The 19,011-nt window shown below is 42.4% G+C and overlaps 1 protein-coding gene across 2 annotated transcripts in view; it reads left to right on the top strand.

The window, feature by feature from the left end:
- LOC133371321 (synaptotagmin-like protein 2) overlaps positions 1-19,011 on the top strand; it is a 92,490-nt gene that overhangs the window by 29,731 nt on the left and 43,748 nt on the right. For both annotated transcript variants that reach the window (XM_061598615.1, XM_061598616.1), the window contains one exon: positions 9,287-9,438. In XM_061598615.1, the coding sequence (XP_061454599.1) occupies positions 9,287-9,438 (152 nt within the window). The remainder of the gene's footprint in view (positions 1-9,286; positions 9,439-19,011) is intronic.

Here is a 19,011-nt window from a genome sequence, read left to right as displayed (position 1 = left end):
AAAGCATCAGAATGTTTTTAAAACAAATATACACAATAAAATTAGATGTCTAGGTAGGCTTGCCTCCACAATAAAACTGGTTTTTAGCAGACATGGAAAACAGTACAATGAAAGCACCTGCCTCGTATCAGTAAGTAGGTGCTGCTATGCTAGGAACGTAGGAAGCTGCCTTATACTAAGTCAGACTGTGGTTTATCTAGCTCAATATTGTCTACACTGACTGGCAGCAGCTCTCTAGGGTTTCTGGCAGGATTCTCTCCCAGCCCTACCTGGGGATGCTGAGGATTGAAACTGGGACCTACTTCATGCAAGGCAGATGCTCTGCCACTGAGCTATGGCCTTTGCCTGTAGAAGATAGATTTCTTGCAAGTGCAAAATGAACACTATGTGGCACTTGTAAAAATGCCAGTTCCGCAGATGGAAGCAGTTGAGTGGGGACGTATGGGATAAGGTGGTCCTTCAAATAAATTGGTCCCAAGCTATGGTAGAGCACCTGCTTTGCACACAGAAGGTCCCAGGATCAATCCTTGGCACTTCAGCTAGGAGGAACTCCTTTCTGAAGCCCTGGAGAGTCTCTGCCAGTCAGTGTAGACAATACTAAGCTAGATGGACCGCTTATAGCAACACTTTGAATTTGGCCCAGTAACAAATCGCCATCTTAGTAAAAATGTTATCATTCAGCCCAAAGACCTGAACATAACTGCAACACATCAGTACAACAATACAAAGTTGAAGGTCCAAGCTCTGCGTCATAACATGAATAGCTTGCAGGAGTTGAAAGAAGCAGGCTTTAATACAGATTAAATCTCTGTACCTCCACAGCAATTTACAGTCCTCTTTTCCCCAGCAAACATGTCTTTGTTTGAATGTCAGAAGAGAGTTGGGATGGAAGGATCTGTTAATCTTGGTTCTCTCAGTTTCTTACTTTTCAAATCTTAAATTCAGTTCTCTACATTTCTGCAGAAAAAATTTTTTCTAAAATTTCTCATGAAAATTCTTCAGCATTTTAGTGTGAATTTCTATGAATAAACACAGTTTTGTTTGCAGTTTTCAGTAGTGTACACATTTTTGCAAGCAATTTCTCATAATGTAATGCATTTGTGTAAGTTATTTTCATGAATTTATTCATTATGTACATTTACCCCAAATATATGCAGTTTTGTAAACATTGGTTGGAGAACTGCATCATAAAATTCAGATAAGCGCGAATTTTGAAAGATGGCTTTGTTTCAGTTCTCATATTGTTTCGGAAAGTGCAAATTTGATAAATTCAGCTTTAAACGCAAATTAAATTGAATTTCTCCCCCATGCCTAGAAGAGATTTTGCACTCATTCAGCTGTGCATGTATAGGAAATTCTTCTGATGATTGGGTATTCTGGCATTGCAGAGTTCCTGAAAGCATGGAGAGGGCCCTGTATTGATAGAAAACTATCAAGATTAAAGATTCTAGAGCTGAAATTTCTCAGAATTCATTTCTGAACAAAATGTTTCTGAATTTTACTTTTCACACATATACACACACACATGAAAAAAGGCCACTATGCAAAATTTTCTCCAAACATTCACCAACAATTTTTTATTTGAAATGAAATGAATCTTTATTGCTCAGAGCCTTAGACTACCACAGTTATGTAAAAGGAAAATACGAAATACGTATTAAAATACATATTTCAACAAAACATAGTTCAACAACATATAGTAAAAGAACAATACATTTTAAATAAAATTTCCTCTCCCAACCGAAAGATACCCTGACCTACCCCATGACTTAGTGTATAAATACTACAGTCATAATAGCGCTGGGCACATCCCACTCACCCCACAAGGTGTTTTTGGTATCTAACTCTTACTTTTCCAGCAGCTAGAGCAAACCAGGGCTGTGGAGTCGGTACGCCAAACCTTCGACTCCGACTCCTCTATTTTTCTACTCTCTGACTCCGACTCCACCCAAAATTGCTTCCAACTCCACAGCCCTGGAAAGGTCTGTAAATGTCTTTTTAAACTGGAAGCCCTCATAGGAGCATTTTTATCGCTGCCTGAATATGCACTGATCTTGGCATCACAGCATTTGTCTTCATCTGGGTCCTGTGTCACACACTGACACACAATATGTTTTCCATCTTGAGTTATGGTGAAATGCTCAACTACAGCTGACTTCATGGGAAGCTTCTTTGACATTTTGAATTTATATCTTAAAAATTTGTCAATCAAACTTTATTTTGAAGCCGGAGTCCACCCAAAATTGCTTCTGACTCCACGACTCCGACTCCACAGCCCTGGAGCAAACTATGCCATCTGAGTTATAAATATATCATTGCCTACTAGCAGAACACATATCTGCTCCAGGGGAGGTCTGTTTCACAAGGAGCGAAGGATGTAGGAAATAAATTTTAACCTTGGGGACTTAGATAGGGGGCAGCTTAGTAAATAATATGTAATGTCCTCAACTTCACCCGATTGACAGATAGAAACTCTTTGTTGCATTGGAATGTTAGAAAACCTCCCATCCAGAAAAGCAAAGAGCATAGTCTGAAGTCATAAAGCTGTGAATGATTTTCTCAGGGGTGCCACTGTTAGAAATGTGAAGTATTGCTCCATGTCAAGTGTTGTTTTATATGGAAAATGGAAATGGACTGCCTTCAAGTCAATCCCAACTTATGGTGACCCTATGAACAGGATTTTCATGATAAGCAGTATTCAGAGGTGGTTTTACCATTGCCTTCCTCTGAGATTGAGAGGCAGTGATTGGCCCAAGGTCACCCAGTGAGCTTCCTGGCTGTGTGGGGATTCGAACCCTAGTCTCCCAGGTCATAGTGTGGATACCAAATAGAATATGACTTTTGGGTAACTAAATAGAAGTCCCACTGTTTAGAATAAAGATGGATTATTTCTTTGAACAGCTGTTTAACTCTAGCAGAAGAGAAGGTAGGTAAAACTTCCGTGTTGATCCCATAAGCAGACAGAGTAGATTTAACAGAATTTACCCAGGAGCTTTGGGCTGGAGTTTGCAGTTGTTCTAGAAAGCATTTCTTTGGCAGCCACAAATCATTCATACAAGCCAACTTCAGCCAATACAAGGCAAGTGAAGCATGAGCACAACATTCTATTATACAGCAACAAGAGTGGCTGTATACTATAGCCAGCATGGATTTTTCACATTCCACAATGTTAAATTGAAAATACCCCCCATGCCATTCTGATGCTTCCCATAAGTTCATTTCAGAACAAAACGTTACAAAACTGATAGTCCTGAACTTAGAAACGCTTGCTTAACAACCCTCTAAATTTTCATGGTGATACACAAAACAGTCAGAAAGAATCATGAATTCAAAATCTAAAGAGAGAGGGGGGAAAAACCCAGACCCCTTTTGGACCTTTTTCTCTCTGAGTTCTCATAATCCGTTGAAATTCATTAAAAATCAGCCATGTTCACATAGTACCTGTAATCCTGTTACTGACCTTGCCCCATACTCTGACCTTCATCTTCTGCAGTTTAAAAGTTTGAAAAATGCCTGGCTGGTTTTTAATTAATTTAAGAAATGTTGCATTGAACTGAATGATAATGTTGGGCATGCTCAGTAAGAACCAACTGTCAGTTTTCTAAAAGCCAGACTTACAGCTGCTTGGCTTGGCTAATCTTTGACTTTGATTTCACGTGAGACAGTCATAGCTTCCTTCAGAGAATCCTGGGAAGTGTAGTTTGTGAAGGGTGCTTAGAGGAGACTCCTCTTCCCCTGACAGAGCTCCAGTGGCCAAAGTGGTTTAACAGTCAGCTGCTGTGACTGAAGCTCTGTGAGGGGAAAAGGGCATCTCCTAGCAACTCTCAGCACCCTTCACTAACTACACTTCCCAGGATTCTTTGAGAGAAGCCATGACTGCCTAAAGTGAAATAGCAGTCTGGTGTGGATATGGCCAGGGACAGCTTTGGTTTAAATTTGGGTGGGAGGCTACATGTGCCTGCTGTAGAATAAAAAGGTGGGAGAAATGCTGAAAAGCAATGATACTGTTCACAAAGTTTTCCTTTGGGAAAGGAAAGGGGCTTCCCCTCTGCCCAGTGCCCACCCACTCAATCTCCTCTCCTCCCCCTCCTCTTACCCTCCCTGCCCCTCCCCCAGGTCATTGTTGGACTACAACCTGGGAGACCAGGGTTTGAATCCCCACACAGCCATGCAGCTCACTGGGTGACCTTGGGCCAGTCACTGGCTCTCAGCCTCAGAGGAAAGCAATGGTAGAAATGTCCCTCCCTCCCCCCCCCGGTCAGTTTCACCTATCCTAAGCATGATTGCACGGGAGTAAATCCCACTGAACTCAATAAACATGCCAATGGTCAAACCTGTCCTTCTCCCCTCCCTGTCCTTCCTGCTGTCATCCCCCCTCCCCTCTGCCCTTCCAGGAATGCACCAGGGGAGCAGGAGACCTGACCTCCTCTCTGAGAGATTGTACTGCCCTACAAATTTGTCAAAATGCAAACACAATTTGGGTTGGTCTTTCACAGTCCAATCCACTTCCTGCGTAGCTTGGATGAATTTGGTAATGTGAGCCTCAGAGAGGAGGTCAGGTCTCCTGCTCCCCTGGTGCATTCACTATAGCTGCCCAATTTCCTTGCTTTTTAAAATTTTATAGAAATATCTGTTGGCTATAGGTACATTCTTAAACCGCAATGTTTTTTGCCTATTAGTGAATAGAATATAGCCCTGTTTCTGCCCTCAAAAGAAATGCAGGTGTACTTTGAGGGACAGTTAACAGGGATCTCATGAAGGAATTCTGCACTATGTCGAGAGAAGAGACATCTGTATACCCCCAGAGCTCTGCACCGTACAGCAGTTGTGGGACTATCTTCTTCCAAAATGCCTCAACTGCAGGTACAACCAAGCTCCCTCCTTGGAACTTAGAGAAACGCATAAAAGATTGTGTAGAATGGGAGGATTTCAACTTAACTGTATCCAGATGTGACTTCCATGAAAGTTCGGCATTAAACCCAAGTATCTGCAATTATGTTGTTGTTCAATGGGTTTATCATCCAACTTCCAAACATGAGTTTTTTTCTTCCTCACCAAAACCACCACTTTTGTTTTGGCATGATTGATAAATAGATGCTCCTTTGAACAAAATGTACTCAGACTTCTTTGCATCCCAATTAATGTAGTGGAAATCACAGCTATGTCATCGGCATACAAGAGGACAGAGAGCTTGGCATCTAAAACGGAAACTGGAAAATATTCTGAACTACTCAAATCACGAACAAATGCCATTGATATAAAAATTAAAAAGGAAGGGAGCCAAGAGGCATCCCTGGCGTACTCTTCTGCTGGTTGGTATATTTTCTGATAGTAATCTATTTGCCCCAAGCCTTACCCTGAGAGAAGTATTAGAGTGCTACATTTATATTAAATACAATAACCGTCTGTCAATACTGGTGCCAGATAGCTTTTGCCACAACCAGCCTCTGGCAATAAGATCAAAGGCAGAAGTAAAATTCATAAAGGCAACAAAAAGCTCTTTTCTGCCACCTTGGGAGTATTTCCAAATCAGGTGATGAAGAATAAAGCACTAATCTATTGTGGACTTTCCCTTTATAAACCCTGCCTGCTCTTTGGCAATGACCGAGTTCTCAGCAGCCCAAGATTCCAATTTGCATAGCAAGTATTTAGAATACAATTTAGCAACAACACTGAGCAAGCTAATCGGTCTAAAAAATTTTGGATCCGCCTTAGAACCTCTTGTATGAATGGGCACAACTATACTTATTCCCCAACCCTGAGGTGTTTTCCCATAGGTGAACATTTTAGCAAAAACCACCAGGCAGGATTTGATCTAAACAATTCTGCAGGAAGCATATCCTCTCCTGCAGCTTTTTTTTGCAGGCAGAGAGTTAATCAAATTATATATTTCGTCAGAGGTTACAGGGTCCCATTCAGGGCAGGAGGAGAGCAGTAAAGAGCCTATATTTTGGGGAATATCTGAAGTTAGCCTGGTGATAGACTGACTAAAAAGGGACGAAAAATATATGTACCATTGTGATGAAGTAATTTGATTATCAATGGAGCCCGCTTTTGTCACCAAGGTCCAAATCTAGCTGAGTTTTTTTTCAAGGTTGCCAAACCTAACTCCATCCTCAACTGGCGTATGTGCTTATCCTTTTTAAAATGCAGCAAATTTTTATACTCTCTACGGAGAGGTATGTAGGAGTTGAAAATTTCTAAAGAGTCCACTTTCTTTAATTTCCTTGTAACTCTTGATAAGATATCTTTGTGAGCCACACACTGCTCATCAAACCAACCTTGATTTGGCTGTCTAACTGACTGGGAGCTAACCACAAGAGGCATGGTTTCTTTCACTATTTTATTAAAACTTTTCCCAGGGCTCTGAGGAGGACAAAAGTCGATCCGTTAAAATTAATATCCTAGGTGATGTTAAAAATAGATTTATTCCTTCTTGAACCTTCCCATTCCAGCGAATCTTTTTGTCACCTTGAACTGTCAGGTTCTCTGGAAGGACTGGAATGGAGAAAAGAGATGGAATTGGCATATGGTCACTCTCTGGCAAGAACTTAAAAGGTCTCAAAGTAAGAAACAAGTGGTTGAGAAAGGATCATAAAATCTATAACGCTCTTACCCCTTGATCCAATATACGTATATAACTCCGATTCTGGGCTTCTATCTGTCCTATTACATATATATAAATGGAACTTGAAGACAAGAGCAAAAAGAGATTGGCCAGCTGTGTTGATAGCTAGGTCTTTTGAGTTCTTAATAGGAAAAGGAGTCAGATCTTCCAGTGTCAGCCCCAGTTTCTCCCCTATTTTAAATTTATTTGGTCCTATCTTGGCATCCATGTCGCCTGACGTTAAAATGAAAGGATCGAGATTTGACTGATATAAAGAGGAAAGAACCTGATCTAGATCATTCCAAACTGAAATACCCTAATACTTTGAATACTGAGGAGGACAAGACACATTTATCAGGAAAACTTTTAAATCTGAAGGCCAGACAATTTGGATACTTAAGATATTACTACTAGAACCCAGATCAATCTGTGTGATATTTGGATTATAATCGACTGAAATTATAGTTGCCAGACCACCTCCAGACTGTCCTCTCCTGTCTGATTTTATTGCTGGGAGGGTGTAAACAGCATGCCCAGGGAGAGAGGAAAAGGTTGTTGAAGCAACCCAAGTTTCTTGAATAAAAAGAAATTGAAATTGGGCACAAAAGTCTTTGACGTTTTAATCGGCTAGTTTAGAGAGCCATTCTGCTACATTCCATGACAGGACCTTAATAGGTATGACACTATTGGAATGTGGAACAGTGGATAGGCAACCCTGGCCTTCCTCTTTAACTGGGCCACAAAAAGATCTGGGAACCAAAGTTCCTTGATAACAAATTCTTTTGCCCTTGTTTCTGTGATTCCCATAATTTAAAGGGCCCCAATCATGTGGAAATAGGAGGTGTTCACCTGAAGGGTCTAGTTCTGTCAGAAGTTCCTCTGCAACTATACAATTTGAGGCCACGTGTGCTTCTGACTGGGGAGTAACCTTATCCCTCAAGGCTGGTACAGAAGGTGAGGGTAATAAACTGATTTCTGCTGTGACGTTTTGAACCTTGTTTTGAAAGTAGCCCAGCTGGATTAAATCCAGTTCTTTTACACAAGAGGAAATTGGGGGATCCAAAAGGTGTAAGGAGGGGAATGACTCAAAGGATTTCTCCTGAATAGATGATGTAATTACTGAGTGTTTGTTGACAATGTTTTCCTTAGAAGGATTAGAAGTAAAAGGTCTCCGATGGTCTTTTAGATTTGGGATTAGAATGTTAGTAGATTCTGGGTGCAGGTCCTGACAAGTATCGTTATAGACTAACCTATTTAACAGTTTTTGTAGCCTAGCAATAATAAACTGTTGCTTCTCAACTGGAAGTGAATAAAATGTAGTAATTAGTGCTTCTTCTTCTGGTATTGAGGTCAGAACTTGTTCAGAGGAAGAGTGTTTTCCACTCCTCACTGGGGAGCAGTCTCTCTCATTTAGGTTTCTTGGCTGGGATTCTTCTACTATCACAGGCAAAAAGTCATTACAAGGGGGTTTGCTAGCTTTAGATTTCATATGATGGATAGAGGTTAGGCCCATAGTTGTTACAACGTCATCTCCACTTCTCAGATCTATAAATATGTTTTTATTTTGATTGATTGATTGATTGATTGTTTGATTGTGGTGGCTTCCTCTTCCACGCACACTCCAGTGATCTGGAACCATGCCAAGTCCAGGGCATTGTGGAGGATGCAGAATGGTGAAATGGTGGCCAAACACCCAACACAGTCACTGAGGTCCCAGGGCGGGTTACATACAGCTCAGTACAACATGTAATAAGCCATGGTAAACTGTGCAGGGCATGAACATGACTGGACTATAAATGTAAACCAAATTAACAGCAGTCACAAAGAGCAACGGCATTGCACGGCACTGCAAAAAGAAGATGAACCTTATGAAAAAAAGGAAAGCTATACTAATGCCACTGCTAATGATGAGCCCCACCCCTGAAAAATAGTTGTAGAATGTATCTTCACACACCCCCCACCACTTCCGTTTCTCTGCCCACAGACCAGGTCACAGCATTTGTTCATGCACTCAAGGAGCCAATCGCCAGGATCTCTAGCAAAAATTCTTTTCTACTACCTGATCCTTTTGTAACTGGAGATACTAAGGATTGAATTTAGGACCTTCTGCATAATAAAAAGAAACTTGTGCCCTGACCACTAAGCCACAGTCCTGCCAACAATTTAAAAAGAGCAGGAGGGAAGAGGGGAAAAGCAAGTTCAAGCACACAGTCTTAAATTTGCAGCCGATGTCAGTTGATGGAGAGCAGTCACCCATGCGCTCGCACTAGATCCAGTGGCAGAGCGTTGGATGTTAGGAGAAATCTGTTGACAGTAGGAGCAGTTTAACAATAGAACGGGTGGTGGTGTCTCTCTCTTGCTAGAGATCTTCAAGCAATGGCTAGACAGCCATCTGCTGAGGATGCGATGGCTCGGGGTTAAACAGGGAGTGGGACTTCATAGCCTATGATGCCCCCCTCCAGCTCTTTGATTCCATGACTTGAGTCTATGAACTCAATTAATGAGCATTCAGAGTCAATGCTTCTGTTCTGTGACTCTGTTAAAGCACATTCAGCCACATTTGGGCATGATTGTTCACATTCTGTTACGTGTAAAATATAAACTGGAATATGTGTGTGCCTCTTGTCTATTGCATAAGTGCATGACTCTGGCGTTTGTTTGCCTTTCATTTCTCCGTAGGCGATTGCAAGGCTCTCTGAAAGATGAGAAGAAGAAGAAATTTGTGACCGGCGAATGGTTCCATGAGGTGAAGGCCCAGCGCTTCCAAGAGACATTAGAAGGGACAGATCTGCTTCGAGCGTCAATTAAAAAGAAAAAGAGCAGCTCTGACTGTAAGTAAGCAGTCTTAAGCCAAATGCACAGTTCAGACGATCCTCCAAACCATGGTTTGGATGGTCAGAAAGACACCACAGAAGCTCACGGTCTCCCTTTTCACATGTGTCTTCCAGAAACCAACTTCAAACCATGGTTTATCGTTCTTGTTGGGAGGGTGGATACCAACCATAGTTTGCCAATATGGACATCATAGCAAACTATGGTTAGGATAAAGCTTGTTAGGTGTGTTACAGATGGTATGTTACCTGTAAGTCACCTTGGGGTCATTTTCAAGAAAGGCGACTAAGAATCATAGTAACAATAAGGATAATAATATTTTTTTAAATGATAATAGGAAACTACCTTATGCCAAGTCAGATCATTGGTTCATGTAGCTCAGTATTATCTACACTTGACTGGCAGCAGCTCTCCAGGATTTCTGATGGGGAATCTTTCCCAGATGCCACGGGTTGAACCTGGGACCTTATGCATCCATAGTAGATGCTCTGTCGCTGAGCTACAGCCCTTCACTGAATGTGCTGCTAATGATAATAAATAATGTTATTATTGCTATGATGATGATTTATGTATGTGTGTATTTTTATTGCCAAAGAACCTCAACAGAAACAGATGGTTAAAAACACAAATTAAAACGATGTCCTGAATGCAAAATTTGAGGCCTTACACCCTCCAGGTGGCTCTTCTTTCCTACCTTCTAGATAGTGAAACTTATCTACCAACTAGTAAAGTACATCCGCTGAGGAGCTTTGCATGCACTGCACAGGCATAGGAAAGATTTGAGTGAATGGCTATAATTTAGGGGGGAAGGAGGGGAAGTGAGCAGGCGTGAGTGGCTGCACCCCCCACATCTGTTACCACCATATTGCCAACCTGTGCAGCGCGCCATTCTCAGATTGCACAATTTTGCTTCATTTGCACTTCTAGAAAAACTGACTCCCCTTCCAGCCTCTTGGGTAAGGTTTTGCTTTGTTTTGTTTGCAGTTCAACTGGCAGGCCCCAAAAGTCGGAAAGGGTCTAGTATGTACAGTGTCGAGGTAGAAGCAACTACAGCTGCTTCTACAACCCCTTCTAGCTAAAATTCCTTCTAGTTAAAATTCCTACAGATCTTCTTTCATTCTCACCATCTGGCCATGCTTCACCAGATCTACGGGTTTTTGTGGGGGATTTGGAATTTAGTCGCTTGTATTTTCCTGTCTTTTAGTGGAGGAGTGGGGACATAGAGGAGCACAGCTCCAGGACTTATTTCAGAGCAGGTGCAATGACATCATCTGCCAGAGCACCAGGGTAATTGATAGACTATTCCTACTCTGGCAAGGGAATAAGGAGATAACGAGGCTTTCAAGTTTGTATGTGACAGATTAGCACAGAGAAAGTCAGAGTGAGAAAAACAATCACGCAGTGGCTGAATTTTTGTATGCATAATAGAAGAAAAAGTGCCTTGAATAAAATAGTAATGGAATGATAATGACATCATGGGAAAGCATGCAGAAAAACAAAAATGAACAGCAGCTATAGTGCTACAAATGGTAGGTCTGGAAAGGCCCAGTGACTGGCCTAAATGAGCTTCATGGCTTGGTGGAGATTTGAACCCGGGTCTCCTACGTTCCAGTCTAACACTGTAACCACTGCAGCAAGCTGGTTCTCCTGATAGCAAAAGAAATACAAACGAGCATTGTACTCATCAGTGGTGTGACTGGACCCTTGCCTTTTTTCCCAGCCAAAATATGGTTATCGCCTTGTGCTTTGCTTAAAAATGCACAGCACTTTATGAAACAGAACAAATTTGGCCTGGCGGTGCTTTTGAGAGGTGGCTTGATACGGTTGGGCTTGCATCCCAATCCTGCCAGCCTGAATTTGGCACCTTGAGATCAGGGTATTCTGGTGAGTAATAATAACCCTGTGGGGTGATTCACAAGATCACAGAGGCAGTCCACGTAAGCCTTGGCCAAAATGTTACAGGACTGCTGAGCAGCATTGCTCAGCCTCCAGGCTAATGCTTTTTCTTTTTGAAGAGGTAGGAAAAACTGAAGAATCTGAAAAAAGTCAGGTGCTGAGTTCAGTTGATTTCAAGGAACTAGAGACCTAGAGAGCCAGGATGGTTTAGTGGTTAAGGTGTTGGACTACGACCTGGGAGACCAGGGTTCGAATCCGCACACAGCCATGAAGCTCACTGGGTGACCTCAGGCATGTCGCTGCCTCTCAGCCTCAGAGGGAGGCAATGGGAAACCCCCTCTGAATCCCGCTTACCATGAAAAGCCTATTCATGGGGTCGCCATAAGTCGGGATCGACTTGAAGGCAGTCCATTTCCAGAAACCTGCTAAGTAGTAATTATGAGGGTGGGGTGGGGGTGGGAGGAATATCAGGCTTAGGGGCTGAACGTGGTCCTCGAGGCCTCTCTATCTGGCCCTCAGGTCTTTCCCCAGGCTACACCCTTCACTGGCTTGCTTCACACCCCAGTGGTTATGCCTGGCCAGCATGGTCCTTCAACTCTGACCATGCCTCTTGCCTGCCTGCATGGAGGATAGAGGGGTGTGTAGAAAATTGCCTATTGTACAAAGATAAAATTGACATTTATTGCTCCGTCCACTTTTGCCTCTGGCTTCACCCACCACTAGCATGTGGCCCCCAAAAGGTTGCCCAGAAGGGAGTGCGGCCCTCAGGCTGAAAAAGGTTCCCCTGGTTTAGGGGCTACCACTTTTTATCCCATTCTCCCATAGCATCTGTTGTTCTCTGATTAAATGCACATGCATGGACTTCTGTTTGTCAGTATCTGCCTTTTCCATTTTCCCAAGGAGGAAATTTATTTTATTCTTACCCCACCTTTCCCCTAGGAACTCCGTTATTAGAGCATTTGCTTTGCATGCAGAAGGTCCCAGGGTCAATCCCTGGCATCTTCTCCTCCCTGGCAATAAAAATACAGTGATAATAATTTTTTTAAAACTAACCATTTGTTGTCCTTTCATGATGCTTGAAATCATATCAAAAATAATAATCATAATGGGCTGTATACAATATTAGTTCTACTTAGAGTAGAGCCATTGAAATTAATGGGCATGGCCTACTTAGGTCTGTTTATTCTGTGGGTCTGCTCTGAGTAGGATTTAGTTGGTTACACCCCAAAAATAATAGCAAACAACTAAGAACAAGCACAAAACAGAAGGGAAAAAAAAACAATTGAAAAGCTAGAGAAAAACCATCAATAGGGCTAAAAAAGAAGGTCTGGGAAAATAAAAAGATCTTTTAAGTGGTGCCAAAGGCCACCAAAATATACCAGCAGGCTTTTCTGGGGAAACCATTCCATCATTAGGGTACCACCATCAAAAAGGCCCCTCTTCCTGGTAACCCTGGGTGGGCCACAGAAGGCCCTCAGCACAATGTATCCTATCCTGTGCATAGAAAATGTTGGGAGAGGTATTCTAATTTAGCCTTCACCCTAATATGCTAGATTTCAATGTGCAGGGGGTTTTGAATGATTTTTTTTTAAAGCTTGTATAGAGGAACATTCTGTCAAATGAACCTTTTTCATACTGAGCCAGATCGTTGGGTGATATGTAACGTTAGTCCTACTCAGAGAGTAGACCCATTGAAGTCAATGGGCATGTCTAACTTAGGTTCATTCATTTCAGTGGGTCTATTCTGAGCAGGACTTAGTTGAATACAACCCATGTTTTCTTGTATTCATTTTGGCAGCAACTGTTCAAAGTTTCTGGATAGAGATGGGGGGGTGTTCTAGCCATTACCTGATATCAGGGGTGATGCTACGGACTTAAAAGATGTGAGGCACAGAGCCATGACACAAACTTGCACAATATTTGCACAGGCTGCTGCTTCCACTGCCCCACTGACATGGAAATAACAGCCACTACTGATGTATACATGCAAATGTAGACCAACTCCTGGGAGTGGGGGGGAAACATATTTTGGCTCTTGCTGTCAGGGTTGCCAACAGGATTTTCTGGACATACACTTTATGGAAATTGGGCCCTCCACCCTACTCGCAATCTAGTGGCAAGAACAACTGCTTATCATAGAAGTATAAGAGTTGGAAGGGGCCTATAAGGCCATCAAGTCCAACCCCTGCTTAATGCAGGAATCCAAATTAAAGCATACCCGACAGGTGGCTGTCTAGCTTACGTACATATTAAAACTGAAAGGAGTCCTGTCCAACATCTCACAGGACTATCTGTCTCTCTCTTACACAAGCACACATACACACTACAGCTGCACTATATATTTAAAGCAGTCTCATGCCACTTTAAACAGCTGTGGCTTCCACCAAAGGATCCTGGGAGCTGTAGTTCGTGAAGGGTGCTAAGAGCTGTTGGGAAGACCCCCTATTCCCTTCACAGAGCTACAGTTCCCAGAGTTCCAGGGAAGAGGGATTGATTCTTAAACCACTGTGGGAATTGTCACTCTATGCGGGGAAACTTTGTTAACCCTAACAAAGGAATGGGTGAGAAATTTAATTCAGTTCCCATTTCAAGCCGACTCTTATCAAATTCGCACTTTCCGTAACAATATGAGAACTGAAACACAGCTGTCCTTTGAAATTTGCACTGATTTGAATTTTGTGATGCAGGTCTCCAACCAAACAATGTTTTAAAAAAGGTATACGTTAGGGGAAAGTATGAATAAAAATGAATCTGTGAGTGAAAATATCATACAAAAATGCATTATATGATGTGAAATTGCTTACAAAAATGAGTACATTAGTCAAACTGCCTACTAAAACTTTTTTACTAGGAGAAATTCACACTAAAATACTGGAGAATTTTCATGAGGATTTTTTAGTTAAAAATTCGCAAATTGCTGCAGAAATGTGGAGAACTGAATTTAAGATGAAAAAATGAGAAACTGAGAGGACGGAAACTGACAGATCTTTACATCATCCTAATCTCAACACACGGGCAAGTTGATGTGGGAACAGGCATTCCTTCAGTTATTCAGGTCCCAAGCCATGTAAAGGTCAGCATCCCAACCTTGTTGTGCTCAGAAATTGACTGGTCATCTGTGCGAAACTCGTCATTCAGACATTTACCGACATGTGAAATGAAGTCATCCTCAACCTGTCTTCATTTAAATAGGTCAGCAGAAAGGAATGTTACTTTCATGAAGATCAGGAGCACTTTCTTTGCCAGATCACTGATAACAGCCCAAAGGTCACTTGAAAGTATTTTACTGTCAAACTGAGCTACGGCAAACATTACATTTTAATCCCCGGGCCAGTGCAATGGCATAAACAAGCTAGCAGTCACGGGAAAAGGCTAGGCAACGACAAGATGGGATTGTAAGCCAGTTTACAAGTTTATAGATTTTTTAAAAGAAACCTGGTTGGTGCAACACTCTAAGCCAAACTTTGGGTTACCAAGCCCATGCAAGCCCATGGGCTCCTAGAGAGAAGCTCACAGCCACACTGATCCTCCCTCCTCCTTTTTGCTGCCATATTGCACTGGGCTAAGCCAAGCTTTACCTTAGCTTGTCATCCAAACAGGACTCATGGTGAAGCTCTTGCCTCACTATCCACAAACTGTGACCAAGAACAAACTTTGGATTGTTCCACCCATGTATAAAAATAACATGAGTCATAGATTAAAATAATCCACGCTAGTTTAACTGGGAGCTCCTCCCTGGGAGCCCACACACTTGGGCAGTCCCGGCTGGGGCAGGACGTGTCGGCAGGGCCAGCTCACGACATTTTGCTGCCCAAGGCAAAGCACAAGATGGTGGCCCCTCCCATTCCATGTAGAAAAGGTGTCCAGGCTGCTGGTTGAATCCTACTTCATCATTGGCAATGGGACTGTGTGTCCCCCCCATGCCTGAGGAACACAGGCTTGATTAGGGGTTTCAGGGCAGACCACGTAGAACACCGGCTTTATCCTCTAGTATTTTATTTATGTATTTATTTATTTATTTATTTATATTAATTAAATTTATATCCCCTCCTTCCACCCAGTGGGAGCCCACCTTATACCCCACCTTTCTTTCATCAAGGAACCCAAGACAGCATACAGGTGGTTCTCAGATGGTTTCCCTTCTGAGCGCTGACCCAGACCCAAACCTGCTTAGCTTCAGCTAGGCGATGGCCTCATGTGCCTTCAGACCATACTCTGGGACCATCGCTGTTCCATGACCCCCCAAATACACTGCCCAAGGTAGTGGTTCCCAAATGTTTTTCCCCACGGACCACTTGAAAATTGCTGAGGGTCTTGGCAGACCACTTAATGATTTGTCTGTCTGCTGTAACACTTCGTAATGCACGGTGCTAGCTGCTCTGGGATTTTTAATTCCATTTTTATTGCTTCTTTTATTTCTTATATTTTATTGTATTACAATTTGCATTCCATAGAACTCAAATTGTAGTGCAAGAAAATATAAGCGATAAAAATACAATTAAAATTTGATCTGAATATTTAATGTGGACACGCTGCAGATGAACTGAATGAAGCTTGTGGACCACTGGTGGTCCACTGACCAGTTTGGAAACTCTGGTACAAGACAACCGCCTCACCCTGTCTTCTGGAGTCATTTGTCTGCAGTTTGGCAGATTTCTTAGTCAGGGGCACCTCTTGTGTGTCTGCACATTTTGGACCAATTGCCCACAAAGGACCAGGAGAGATTAAGTGGCTTGCATCCAGCTGAGTTATACTCAGAGTAGAGCCATTCAAGTTAATGAGCCTAAGTGAGTCATATCCATTATCTTCAATGGATACTGTGAATAGGACTAGCATTGGATGCAGCCCAGTAATTACTTTTTTATTCTTAGACTGCCCTTCTAAGAAAACTGCTGCAGCTGCCCTTCTGATATTTCACAGGATTCATGCCCTCATAGGGGGTAAATTTGCCTGCAAATTTCATCTAATTCTGTCCCCCCAAAAAAGTTGTAGATGTTTCATTTTTTAAAAATAATAAAACTTTAGAGGTGCCAACCACAACAGCTCCTGGACTTATTTGTCTGTAATTTGGCATGCTTTATCTACTCTAGAGGGGCTAATATGCCTACCAATTTCATCCACTTCTGTCAAAAGGCATAGACATTTTTAAATTCCCAATAGTGAATTTTTTTTTGGAGGGGGGAATGAAGCAGACTCTGATGGACCCCAGTCCTTATTGCACAACCTATGAAGCATCTCAGACCAAGATAGGCTATTTTGTTAGCTATGCTTTAACTTGGATTCCTGCATTGAGCATAGGCCCCTTTCAACTCTACTCTTCTGTGATTCTGTGATTTTCCAAAGCACAAAAACGGGGTCCAAACCAAATCTTGTGATCAGTGCACACCCGTAGGTTTTGCTTATTATGTATCAACTTTCAATCGGTGGCATACTTTTGGAATTGGAACTCTTTCACAGAGTATAGCAAAAAATAATAAATACAACATGAATTATTTGGAGTGATATATCTGTGAAGCTCTGCTGTTCACCAGGCCTCTGTTTCAACAAGATAGTAAACTGCTGAAGAGGTTATAATTTTCAAAGAGCCGGACCTTTAACACAACCAACTACTAAGCAAGTTGAACTGGTTGGACAACTGTGAACCAGAGTGTCATTTGTCATTTAATTCTAGCTGTCCTCCTTCTAAGCCATTGTTTTTAAGGCAAGCTTAATATACTGAAAGCACCTTCTTTAAAGAAACAAAGAAACAAATCTAATGGAAATGCATTTAAATACAAAACCTACCAAAAAAGGAAACTCTGCTCATCTCCAACCAGATTTGCTTTAAAGTTAAGTTCTTCCAATGTTGCAGATCAGGTGAGTTGAAGGCATTTTAATTTTGAAATGTCCCTGAGGGGGAAAGTTACAGTAAAGGTTAAATATTATGCAATGCAAGGTTAGCAGCACCCTTTTGATTGGCATGGTGTGTAAATAAGTCAAGGTGTGTTATGTACAGACCAGGACAGGACTTTGTGATTGACTTTATTATTATTTATTACCATTATTATTAGAATCACTCAGGACCACCCATGTGTCTTAAAAAGGATGCAGAATAAATATTATTATCATCATGATCATCAGTGTGCTGGTTTTGACCTATAAAGCTCTTTATGGCTCAGAACCCCAGTATCTTCTAGAATGCCTCTCCCAATATGAACCTACCCTGGACCCTTAGATCTTCTTCTGAGGCCCTTCTCCACCCCCACCCCCCGGGAGGCTCAGAGTGTGGTGAGAAGGGAGAGGGCCTTTTCAGTTGTGGCTCCCCATCTGTGGAATATACTCCCCAGTGAGGTCCACCTGGTACCTTCATTGACATCATTTCAGTGCCAGGTAAAGACTTACCTTTTCCCCCAGGCATTTGATAGACTGAGATGATGTTGTCTGTTATTAGTATGCTGCCATAGCTTCCTGTAGCTATATGGGGGTGTTGTTGTTTTACTGTCTTGTTTTTATGGCATTATACATTTCTTTTTGTTTTTAACAAAGTCGTAAGTTGCTTGGAGACCTTCAGGTATCAAGCGACCAACAGCTCTATATTATTGTTGTTGTTGTTGTTGTTGGCAAGTCAAGTTTGGCTATTTGGGATCATAGAATCAGAGAACAGTAGAGTTGGAAGGGGCCTATAGGCCATTGAGTCCAACCCCCTGCTCAGTGCAGGAATCCAAGTTAAAGCATTTCCCACAGGTGGCTGTCTGATCTCTTAACAAGTAAGACATAACTGACCTCAGTAAAGTGCTTTTGCTGAAGAACATAGCAAGTGCATTGCAGGATCAGACCCTACCTACCCCGGAAGTTTTTAGAGCTTCGATTAGCAGGCATTAAGTAGTTGACCAAAAAAGTGGCCAGAGGTCTACTGCAGTGTGCCTTCTGCTCACTTTCTGATATCAGTGGTGGACTCAAGGCTGGACTTTGGGGCAGCTGTTGGTGGTAGGGTTGCCAGGTTCAGGGCCTGAGACTGATCCTGTATCTTTAGGAGAAGAGAAAGTCAGCCAAGTGCAGGTGTTCTTGCAACATTGTAATGGGAAAAACCACAAGGTGGAATTCTCCCTTCCCCTGCACAACTTTTAAAGATACAGAAGACCTCTTCGTTGCCAGGTCCAGCCTCCAAGAAGTCTTCTGTATCTTTAAAAGTTGTGGGGGGGGGGAAGGGAGAATTCCGCCTTGTGGTTTTTCACATTACAGTGTTGCAAGAACACCTGCACTTGGCTGACTTTCTCTTCTCCTAAAGATACAGAATCAGTCTCAAGCCCTGAACCTGGCAACCCACTCAGCCAAATGAACAGGAGGCCCCAAATATAGCAAAACTGGAAGTAAGCAAAATGTTCCACATTTTTCACCCTCCAACCAGGCAAACAAGAGGCATTATCAGAGTTCAAGGGCCCAGTCCATCCAGGCAAAAGCACTCAAGGAGGATGCAAAGGAAGACCATTGAGGGGCATGGCCTGGGGAGACACGGTGTGGCTGAGGAAAGTCCCAAGGGCCAGACAGAGAGGCTTGGAGGGCCACATTCAACCCCTGGGCTTGAGGTTTCACCACCCCTGGTCTACTGCCATAATGTCTAGCTGGCCTTTAACTAGACGGTTTTGCTGCCTACATGCTCTTAAATATTTGTGGGGGCTGCATTGTTTTCCTTTCAG

This window comes from Rhineura floridana, chromosome 16, assembly GCF_030035675.1.
Source record: "Rhineura floridana isolate rRhiFlo1 chromosome 16, rRhiFlo1.hap2, whole genome shotgun sequence".
In the NCBI taxonomy this organism is placed as follows: domain Eukaryota; kingdom Metazoa; phylum Chordata; class Lepidosauria; order Squamata; family Rhineuridae; genus Rhineura; species Rhineura floridana.
This window is presented reverse-complemented; position numbering and strand designations above follow the sequence as displayed.